The following is a 12082-nucleotide window of genomic DNA, read 5'->3' on the forward strand; positions in this document are numbered from 1 at the left end:
CTATTATTTAATTATGGGCACGACCCGGGTTTCGTAACTTGGTTGACTCTGCTCACCTCACGTACTTGCTCACATGACGATATAACCAAGTTACGAAACCCTGGTAGTGCCCATAATTAAACAATAGTGAACCTTACAAAGTTTTATTTCTTTATTTCCAAAATGTCCGAAAACTGCATGAAACCTGTACATTCAAGTATACCGTAAAACAAAATTATCAAAATTTTAAATAAATGTGAGTGTTAGTAGTACTATTTTTTAGAGGGTGCTGTTTTTGAGGGTAATAAAAACTAATTTTTTCCGTTTCTCTAGGGGTATTCCTTGATCTCTAAACCCCGGTAGGATTACCCCCCTAATTTAAAACTCTTGACTTTGCCCATGCAAACGCTATCATTTTAGCCAGCCAGTCATACCCGTCGCATCCATCACGTGATCTTGGGCATTTCAATATTGGTCACAGATGGTTAGTTTTTTTCCTGTTGTTATCATTTTTTAAATAAAGTAGCAATTTTATAAGAAGTAAAAAATCGGGTGGGACGGAAATTGTTAGGTAATTTACTCAACGTAGGAATGACAGAATGAGCCAGGGAAGTCTAAACATCATCTTCATGGAACACCAACGTCTATCGTTCATCAACCATTAATGCCATACTTTTTATGATTTTTTTTCTATGAATTCTTGCAGCGGAAGCATAATTTATACCCCACATGGTCACCTCTTGGTCTTAGCTCTTTTATTCTATCTTTTTAATTTCTTACTTCTCCTTACTATGGAAAATAGCCATTCAAAACGAGAGAGCAACAATGAATTTAAGGAATCTAGTGAATGGTTGTTCGTGAACGTGTAATTGCTAAATTTGTTGAAACTTAGCTATAAAATGGCCAATATGTGCTGTATTCGATGGTTTGGGAACTAAACAAATAAAAAGTGTTTCCTTTTTCTATGTACGAATTGATTTTTTTTAAAGAAGAGGCCAGAGTAAAAGAAATGGCTTAGGAGATGAAATACTTTGCTCTCCTAGAAAACAGTTGTCTGTGACGTAAACAAATGCAGTGATTTATCCGTTTAGAAAGTTTAGGCCTACTTAAATATAAGAGATATTTGATATCGTTCACGATACAGCATTGTTTTTTTCTCTAATTATTACCTCCTTAGCGCAAGCATATCCTAGTTGTAGTGGTTTTCGTCCGTTTAATGGTAGTGTTGATTGAAAACACAATTTTTAGAAAACATATTTATAGTGAGCTGACCCATTAATTTTGTGACGGTAATAATCATGCATACTAGACTTTTAATTCTGAGTTTTATAATACAAAAACCTTCGTTTTAATTTTACAACAGAATACGATGTAAACGTACTGTTTTGGCATTTGCATTCCTGTGTTTTGTGTTTTTTTATGCTCAACTTTCTCATTGTACTGGAATTTCATTAGCAGTTACCTTCATTAAAGAACAAAAGATTAATTAAAACCCTTTCAGGTTTTTTGAGTCTTGAAGATTGGACAAAATGGGTGAAATTGCGCAATCGCAATGCTGATACTCGATCATCACTCTCCTTTAACTAAGCTCAAAGATTAATTGTTTCGGGAAATTAGAATCGCATGTTTTCGTCCAACCTTAACAATTTAATGTCATAATAATCCAGAGTTTTAAATAAAATGTCGAAGCAAAGTGCTTCCAAAAAAGTATGCGTTACAATAGCTCAGTAACTTAGGAGGTACGACCCAATGTTTATGGACACAATATACTTAAAATAGTCTCCACCACCACCTCTTGAAGTATTTCAGATTACTCCGATAAAACACTGTATACTGCTCTTTGAATTTTTCTTGGTCTTCCTTCCGCCCTTCACATGCCTACTAAAGAGTACGGCATGGGAGAACTATGTCCATCACTATGCAATGGTATTTGGCATTCCTAACTTTGTGGAATCTATAATTCATTCTTAACCAATAAGAGAAAAAATTGTAAACTTCCTTGGGAAAATTTATTACAAGACTATAGATTCTACTAACTGTCGGCATAATCAGGTGAGCAAGTCACATGACATATTTATCAAGTTCCAATCAGCAGGTAGACTCCTTCCTCAGGTGACGCAGGCGGTTGGTGCGGCGGTACGGGGCACGAAGTGCTCCAGACTGCGGGTCGTGGCTCATGTCGGCGTCAATGATGCCACCTTCCGTGGATCTGAGGAAATTCTAGATTCCCTCCGGGATCTGAATTCCGAAGTGAAGCGGGTGGGTGGGACCATTGGAGTCGGCATTGAGCTTTCGATTTGTAGTCTTGTCCCGAGGATCGATCGTGGTTCTCTAGTTTGGAGCCGAGTGGAAGGCATAAACCAGAGGCTGCGTCGTTTCTGCACGGACATCGGAGCCTCCTTCGTGGACCTTAGGCCGGCAATCCGATCGTGTAGGATCCCTCTGAACCGTTCGGGAGTCCATTACACGGCCGAGTCGGCTAGTCGTGTAGCGAGTAGCATATTTGAGCACTGTAGGTCTTTTTTAGAGTAGAGAGTAGGGCAGAGTGTAGATATATTAGTGGGTTGAAAAATAAAGGGGTAAGTTCAAAACTTTTCACAGACAAAGATTCTTCCAGAAATGAGAATAGAGAAGTAGAGAGAAAAATCAGCGTTTCAGGTATTACATTTAAGCACGAGAAGCGTCAGTCGAGCAACACGTTCAAAGGCAGTCAAGGCTCAAGTCATTTTGATAGTGTGTCAATAAGACATGCATTTCCATTTATCAGCGGTATAGAGCCTGTGAATAGTCTATTCGACAAAAGCAAATCAGAATTATTCCCGAATCGCAATAATACTAGTTCCGAAGTTTTAATCGTGGCTGTGGTTAATTGCCGTAGTTTAAGAAATAAGATTCCCGAATTCCACCATTTAATTCATAGTACGAAGTGTAACGTCATTTTTGGAACAGAAAGTTGGCTAACAGATGATGATTCAGACAATGAGATCTTCCCAAAATCGTTCACTGTTTATCGGAAAGATAGAATTAATCGAGTTGGGGGCGGAGTTTTTATAGCTGTAAAGAATTCAATCGTCAGCCAAGCGATAACCGTAACTGAGACCAGCGTTGAATCTGTGTGGTGTTTAATTAAATGTCCAAAATTCAAAACTATTTTATTATGTTCGTATTACAGACCACCTAACTCAGATATAACGTCAATGTTGGATTTTCAAAATCAAATAAACAGCGTAGCATCCAAGTATCCTGAAAGAAACTTGATTGTGGGTGGAGATTTCAACGTACCTTCTATAGATTGGGAGACTTATAGCTTCATTCCTGGTGGGAGGGATAAAGTGATCTGCGAGGCTTTATTACACACCTTCACATCTAATTCATTGTTTCAAATAGCATCCGCACCGAACAGAGGAGAAAATATTCTTGATTTATTAGCGACAAATATACCACATCAGGTAATAAACGTTGGCACTGTCGAAGGAATAAGTGACCATAGGGTAGTAACTGCAAAGTTTTCTCTAAATACCGCTGTAAACTTTAAAAAAGAGCGTAAAGTTTTCATTTTTAAAAGAGCTAATTTTGATGGGTTTAAGAGTCATATGAAAAATGCTTTCCCCGAGTTTCAAGAATCAGTATTAAAGTTAAATGTAGTGAATACTTGGAAAGCTTTTCTTTCGCTCGTAACTTCGGGAATAAATAGCTACATCCCCAGTAAAATAGTAAAAGAAGGCAGCGAACCGAGATGGTACGACGCGGAAGTGAGAAAATCATTGAGGCGACAGAGAGCGTGTCATGCTAAAATGAAAAAAGTCAGCACGGATTTATCCGCTAATGAACGCGAGCTAATAATTAAAAAATATAGGATGACTAAAGCCGCCACGAAGGAAGCGTTCAGGAATGCGTTCACGAATTTTAAAAGAAAAACACTAGTAGAGCAGTTACAGGATAACCCAAAAGCATTTTGGTCATATGTTAGGGAAGTTCAAGGTAAACGATCTACCGTATGTTCGCTGAGAAACGACAATGGAGATGTGTTGACAAGCAGTTACGATAAAGCCAATTTATTAAATTCCTACTTTAAGAGCGTGTTCACGGAGCCTTCCGAAAACTCACCCGAGACCGATGACAATCCCTGTATTCATAAGATGCCAGCTATTGACATTAGTACGCTCGGAATAGAAAATATATTGAAATCGCTTAGTCCAAATAAATCACCTGGTCCAGACGAAATCCCTTCTCGCGTATATAAAGAACTAGCCTCAGAACTTGCCCCCTACTTGCAGTTAATATTCAGTAAATCCATCAAGCAACACGAAGTACCTAATGACTGGAAAATCGCTAATGTAACGCCTATATTTAAAAGTGGAGACAAGGAACAGCCATCTAATTACAGGCCGATATCTTTAACGTCCATCTCTTGCAAAGTCATTGAACACATCGTAGTCAGCTCGGTAATGAAACACCTAGACGCGCAAAACTTATTAATGGGAAATCAACATGGATTCAGGAAAAGCAGATCGTGCGAAACTCAGTTAGCGCTTTTCGCCCACGATATTTTAGTCTCCGGGGAAGACAACATTCCAGTAGACGCGATTTTTCTTGATTTCAAAAAGGCATTTGATAAAGTACCCCACGGAAAGTTAATATTAAAACTGAAATCTTATGGTCTAGACGAAGATGTCATTTCCTGGATTAGAGAATTTTTGAGCGACCGCGTCCAAAGAGTAGTATTAGACGGTGCAGTCTCCAATGAGGTTAGAGTGACTTCTGGCGTTCCTCAGGGTAGTGTCATTGGCCCACTCCTATTCCTTCTTTATATAAACGACATTGGCGAAGTAGTGCAGAGTAAGTTACGATTATTTGCAGACGACGCTGTAGTTTACAGAGAAATTCGTTCCAGCAAAGATATAGATGAACTAACGAATGACCTTGCTGCTATCCAAGCTTGGTGCGATGCTTGGCAGTTAGAATTAAATTTGGAAAAATGCGTCGTAATGAATTTCTGGAAGAAGAATAACTCCCTACAGCGTAACTATGTCATTCGGGGCGCGCAGTTAAAGGCAGTTGAATCTGTGAAATATCTAGGGGTTAGACTCAATAATGATCTATCGTGGAATAAACATATTCGAGAAATAACCGGTCAAGCTAATCGTAAAATGGGTTTTGTTAAAAGAATATTAGGAAAGTGCGACGACAAAGTGAGAGAAATTAGCTACTTTTCCCTCGTTAGACCACATTTGGAATACGCTGCCAGTGTTTGGGACCCTCATGAAAAAGGCTTAATAACAGAGTTAGAACGCGTGCAAAGAAGAGCTGCCAGGTATGTGAAAGGTCGTTACGATAGTCTTGTTAGTGTAACTGACCTCTTAGATAAACTCGGATGGGAATCTCTGTCGGACCGTAGATTGAAAAATGGACTAAACCTTTTAGATAAATTCAAGAGCAGTGTCTTTTCTGACGAAGTTAACCATATCTTGCGGACGCCAACGTACTACGGAAGATCAGATCATATAAATAAAATAAGAGAGATAGATTGCAGAACAGACAGATTCCGAATGTCATTTTTTCCACGATCAATAAGAGATTATAACGGCAGCAATAGAACGCGTAAATAGATTGCATGACTTGTAGTGTAGCCTACTAACCTATGTAAAACTTACTGCATGTTTCTGAATTTCTATTCTATATTCTATTTCTAACAGCATGTAGTAGTATAGTTTGTTATTATACGGGACGTTTCTTGGACGGTGTGGTGTGCATGTGGGAGTCCAAATGCATGCTGCATGCTGGTGATTGATCACCCCCTGCCAAACACCCTAGAGGTGGCTCGCAGGGTAATTTGTAGATGTAGATGTAGAGAGTTTTTCTCTCGCCGTTTTTTTTTTGCTATTCGTGGAATATGTCCTGTACACCGCTCACCTGATGATTTGGACGAAGTCAAGGTCGGGCAACCAGTTATCATGTGGAAAATTTTAAGGTTTTATTGTTAGTAGTTTCAATAGTCATGTTAGTCCGCTGAACGAGTTGAATGTGTTTTAAAAAGCCGTAGAAGATAAAGCGACATAAAACGTAGCTACTAATTCAGTATAAAAATAAAATGGAATCGACGAGGATGGGATTCGAACCCACGCGTGCAGAGCACATTGGATTAGCAGTCCAACGCCTTAACCACTCGGCCACCTCGTCCGTCGAAGGAATGGAGACAAGGAAGCGGTCCGTAGCGCATCGCAGGAAAAAATATTTTTCTCGGGAGCTTCTTATCTTGGCGGGAGTATTGGGGGGAGGTTTGCTTGCTCAGCGGCATTGCTTACTGCTGACTCATCGCTTACTGAGCATAAGGAATGTTGCGTCAGCGCCACGGCGGGAATTTTGTCGTGAAAACCAGCTCTTCAACTACTCGCTCGTCTTGGATATATTCAAAGTTCGTTCTCGGATGTGATCAGGGCCGGATTTAAATGAAAAGAGGCCCTAGGCTATACCACTAATAAAGCCTTTTCAGCTCCTATTTTGAAGTTTGTAAATAAATTGAGAGATAATACAGTGATATATATTAATCCTTACAGTGATATATATTAATATTTTAAATGAAACATGTAGTGATTGGTACAAACCTTTACATGGTGAGTGGCACCGATAATAAATAAAGAAAGTTGAGAATATTTAGTTGAACTTATATTCTCAGCTCCATATATACTACCATAGACACAACTAAGCATTAATATTTTGCTAGCGTGCGTAATATTTCTATGACCGTGCGGTGTGCATGTGGCGGTCCTCTTGCATGCTGTATGTTGGTGATTGGTCACCCCCTGCCAAACACCCTAGAGGTGGCTCGCAGGGTATTATGTAGATGTAGATGTACTTGTAGAAATAATTAATCAAGCATATCACACAAAATTTGGTATGAAACAAAATTCAAATAATAAAAATGTTTGGCTTAATTTTTGTTTTGGTAATTATCTTATTTTCTATCAAATATATTTCACTGTTTTTCGAGTATTGTAATTTCAATTTTGCTGACAATCTTAATGATAGGTTTATCTTAAAGCCCATAGAAAAATCTGTCCCCGGTCATATGATAATGATTTTCTTTAAACTTCGTTACCAATGTGGTTTTTCATATGTCATTGAGACCATCATTTTGGTATGAATAAATATATACAAAGCGTAAATCATGTATTTAATAAGAGATTGGTCCTTTGAACGAAGCTCATGTAGCTTTCATGAAATTATACTGTTCAAATAAATAATCATCGAGGTTGGGCGTGAATTAACTGTGTGTAATTTATGCATGCTAAAATAAAATAAAGGTACTTTGTACTTTTCAGTTTTATTTTAATATTCTTCAACCGGTTTCGACGTTGTCTACGTCATTGCCAATTAACAATAATTGTTAATTTAATAATCATTTTTTGTGGTGGCCAAGCTTGAAAATGTTGTAGAACACGTCAAAAACGTTTGCAGAATATTAAAATAGGTGAGGAAAGTTCAAAGTGCCTTTTTTTATTTTGCATAAATAATCATCGACTGACGGCCACAAAAAATTATTATTAAATTAATGTTTAATTTTTCACAATTACAGTCCTAATAGTGATTGGTAATTAGAGTACATATTTTGGTATTTTTTGTGAACTTGTAATTATTAACATGCTACGAGTATAATTTTCCGGATATTGGCTTGAGACAACTCACTGTTCACAAAAAATGTCTATCTGTTATAAGTTTGCTGCATTTTGCATTAGAAAATCTAAATTCTTATGGCCCTATATATGTCCGTAAGCATACACGGAATTTGTTTGATAATGTTAGAATGAACTAGTCGTTTTGTAATAAAAAACATGAAAGATTGAACGAAAAGTTCTCAGGTTCTCCACTGTGTGTCTCGACCAGCGACTCATTGTCTTGATCGGGAATGTGCGATGAATATGACAAACGACTCGCTTGTCGAAAAGTCGTCTGCGTTGAAGTAACTCACCCGTTGGAAGACCCGAAAGAATTTAATTCAATTGAAACGCTGGGAAAGCACCATATAATTTTACATTAAACACTAATAATTACTCAGAAATCATGAAATTATAAATTTTGTGGTCTAAAGATAAAATTTAAGGTTGTCCTCGTATTTTTTTTGAGTTATTCGGAAATGAGAACAAGACACGTTAGCTACATGAAAATGGTTCCACAATTTACTCAAATTGCTGTAAAAACTTATAAAAAATATAAGGATTAAATGTACCACTTTCTGTTTATCGTGCATTATGAGAAACGTGGATTTAATTAAATAGACGTACCTATATTTTAAATGAAGAAGTTGACTATAAATTTCCTCTCCAGCTATACGCTAAAAATATGAGAAAACTGACCGTAACGTGGCAAAGGAAGAAAGCTTTGTTCTTTTTAACTTTATACCATGTAACATGCCTTATTACTATACTGCGGCCTGTCTTTTTACTCTAATTTTGAGACTTATAATCAGTCAGAAACTCTCAAATATACATTAATTATTAAATGTGACGAACTTTCAGATCTTAGAAATTTAATAAAACTAATGATTTTAATAATAGTATATATTTTTAATTGTAAAAATAACAATAAAATGAAAATTTAAAAAATAAGAGCTAACTAATGTGAAATTTGAATACACACATATGTAATATATTTAAAAAATTATAATGTTTATACTTTTTAAAAGTAAAAGAAGAAAGACAAGGAGAACACAATTTATGCGGAGTCATAACAATATTACAAATAAAAGACATTTATAATGTTGGGTTTGCCCTACTAAGCCATAACAATAATAATATTGATAATTAAACAAAAATAATAAAATACGCGTAGGTACTTACGTTCAGATGGTGAATGGAGAAGTAAGCTGCCCCAAAATAAGATGAGGAAAGAAATGCATTATCAATGCAAAAAAAAAAACAAAAGAAATATATGATTAGAGAGAAAAAACATAAAATGAGCTGTAACAGCGAGTGCCGTGATTAATTTCATGTTGAGAAACTGTTGCCATACCTGGTGGTACGGCGAAAGAATTACATCTGGGACTCCTCTTTTCTGCATTTTATTTATTTAATCTTATTCTCGTAGTCCTTCCTCCGGTCACACTCTCATTAAAACATTTAATTTAACTCTGCGATGAAAAGGTGGTATTCAGCTGCGTTGAGTCATGCTACCGCAGTGGATCATCCAACAATCAGTGGGACGTGCTGGGAACCAGACCACGGGTGAATCACAGATTTAAAAAAAATAAATAAAAATCCGATGAGTGTTCCTTGCCTTAATCAATGTATAGGGTTCGCCCTTGACGATTAGATGACCGAGTCATGAGTCCTTCGTGAGAAATAAGCGTAAGAGGAAGAGGGGTGGAGGATTGGTTCGGTTGGCTGCCTGCAGCGGCAGTCAAGACAGTGTCATGTACGACCTTTTGACCGTCTAGCGTTTCCAGAGATCGAGGACTAATCGATATCAACATCTGCAACTAAATGATGTTAAAATAATAATAAATTTATGCGAAGAAGGGAGCAATGTGCAAAATATTTGAACTTTATTTCTGATATCTCGTTAGATCAGCGGTTCCCAATCTTTTTTTCCTCCCCTACCCCTCTACTTATGTATATACCTAACTAATATTGTATCCCCAATAATGTAACGAGCACATTTGTTACATAATTTCACTACGGGTAGGTGACACTTTTAGTTTTAAATAATTGTATAAACAGAAACTTTAAAATAAATAGAAATTGTTTTAAATACCCCGTATTATATGTGTACATATTTTCTGATTATGAGATACATAGTTCCTGGCGTCCGCCATTACCAATTATTTTCGGCGTACCCCCTACTGGTTCGTCGCGTACGCCAAAGGGAACGTGCATCACCGGTTGGGAACCGCGGTCTTGGATGATATTTTTCTCGAAATCTCCTCTTACAGCTATTGACGAGATTAACTTGATAATAGTATTGTTAGAAGGAGAACAATGCGTAAGCACTTTTAGTTTCAATGCGTTTACCATAAAAACAGTTTTCCTTCGTCCTAATTGACTATGTTACCCTTTTCAATAGCAATGAGCGTAGATTTTAAGATGGAGGCAGCCAAATAGTTGTACCAAAATTTGCTACGTTTTACTTAATATCCTCTGGGGTTCTCGCCGTTGATAATTTAAAATTAGCCGAGAAACCGGAAATTCTAGAGATGAACATTTTAATTTTAACAAATCTTAATTATGATTACTCGAAAAGTATTCCAGGAAACGAAATATCTTTACTCAGGTACAATAACGGCTCACTAAAAAAAATATTTAGCAGAGCGTGGTTTCGATCCACGGACCTCTGGGTTATGGGCCCAGCACGCTTCCACTGCGCCACTCTGCTCATATTGTAACGTGATGCAATCAAGCTTTTACATCTGGAACACCTATGTAACTCTTTCTAGAGACTATATCACATTCCAATCGCTGGATAGTGAGGTGTAATGAAGATTCATGTAGACGAAACATTACCATGTTAGCTAAGCATTACCATTTTAAAACTATAAATAATTTAAAGGTTTGTATTTATTTTATGTCGTTTCAGTACTCAAGCAGCATCTATATTTGTATAAGGGATCAATTTTATGTTACCTTTGTCACTCTTTCAACTTCATACCTTTTGAAGAATTAAAAATGACATTAGTTAAAAACATTACTTTAACGATTTAAGTTTGTTTTCCCTTAAAATTTTCCAAATTTGCGTGCAAGCAAAAAAATTATCTGGTGAAATAATCACAATTGGCTTACTGGCTGATAAATCTTTTTCATAGCAGCGCGCCGAAGCAGTTCGGAGTATCTACGCGCGTAGCCACTAGGATACCTACGCTCCGTTAGTTTGTGGCACCCGTATGAAAAAAGGATTGGTTTCGGACGAAGATGGAATACAAAGGCGAGCAGCAACATGAGTTAAAAACTGTTTCATCACCAGATAATAAAACTGTTTTTTTTTACATTTTAACTATAAATTTACCTCGTCAATACCGGGTTTGTTGCATGATTTTAATTATGACGTTTTTAAGCTATTTTTACAACTTATTCATATTTTATTTCAGGATTTAAAACTTTTTATTGAAAAATTTTAAATGCTAACTTTGATCTGTGATTGTATTTTCACAAAAATTGGATGAATTTCATCGATTGGCGTAGAAATGTTTAAAGGGATATTAATATTGACACTTCAAATTTTCGTTTCAGGTCTTGCAAAGGCACATGCGAGATATTACGTTCGGGAAAATTGGTGAGTAACTCTTATTTTGATGTATTCTTTACTTCCATTGTATTTTTATTGTTGTTGTTTCACTTATATATTGGCGGTCATAATTAGAGACATGCATATGAGCTCGATAAAAGTGTTTCGGTAACTACGGCGCCTTAATTTTCTCATTTATGTAAACTCACACTTATCCAAACGAATAATAAAGAGATTAACGACTCGGGCTGAAAATCATTCGTTTAATTGAAAATAGGTCATGCCAGAACCAGAATTTCATTTTGTAAACTTTATTTTTCGTGGTACTAGCCGTTAATCAGCTTCAAGTGGCATTGTAAGCGAATTCCTTCGTTCGTCACGTCATAAACGTACAATCTCATTTGTTATTGTTGGCCGTGGGTCCTGAATTCAACCTCTGGTTATAATATGGCCCTAGCAAAAAAGGGAGAAGGTTTCTTTTGAGAGTTTTCTCATAAGAACGTATATTTCAAAAATGTATATAAGGAGATAATACCCCATGACACCTCCCACAACATACTACCGTGTTGAACTTCCTATATCCTTAGTCGTCTTTCCCTCGCTTTTTCGACTCAGCTTTGTTAAAGCTCCGTCGAAGTTATATGACTGTGCCACAGATGGCAGCCTAGTCGGCAGTTGCACCAATGGCGCATATTACAAACGACTACGGCCTTACACTATCCATGTATGTATCCACGTATCCATCCAATGATTCGAGCCCTCCAGAAAGTACCGCAAAATGCATCGTATGAAAATTCACCAATCTTAACACCTAATAATATTAATTAAAAAAAGAGATCAATAGCATTCATTCTGCATGTGACATGAATGAATCTCAGGGTTTACACCG

At 36.8% G+C, this 12082-nt stretch overlaps 1 protein-coding gene and 2 non-coding genes across 3 annotated transcripts in view; 1 reads left to right on the forward strand and 2 right to left on the reverse strand.

Moving 5' to 3' along the window:
• The window catches only part of LOC124163940, a 250137-nt gene that overhangs the window by 123186 nt on the left and 114869 nt on the right, over window positions 1–12082 (forward strand). Inside the window, exon 4 of the mRNA XM_046541059.1 lies at window positions 11199–11241. Within this exon, the coding sequence (XP_046397015.1) occupies window positions 11199–11241 (43 nt within the window). The remainder of the gene's footprint in view (window positions 1–11198; window positions 11242–12082) is intronic.
• On the reverse strand, window positions 6078–6159 carry Trnas-gcu. The gene has a single exon. It is a non-coding gene; the product is annotated as a tRNA-Ser (tRNA).
• Window positions 10276–10347, reverse strand: Trnam-cau. Its single transcript has one exon. It is a non-coding gene; the product is annotated as a tRNA-Met (tRNA).

The sequence above is a fragment of the Ischnura elegans genome, chromosome 8 (genome assembly GCF_921293095.1).
Source record: "Ischnura elegans chromosome 8, ioIscEleg1.1, whole genome shotgun sequence".
Lineage (NCBI taxonomy): Eukaryota > Metazoa > Arthropoda > Insecta > Odonata > Coenagrionidae > Ischnura > Ischnura elegans.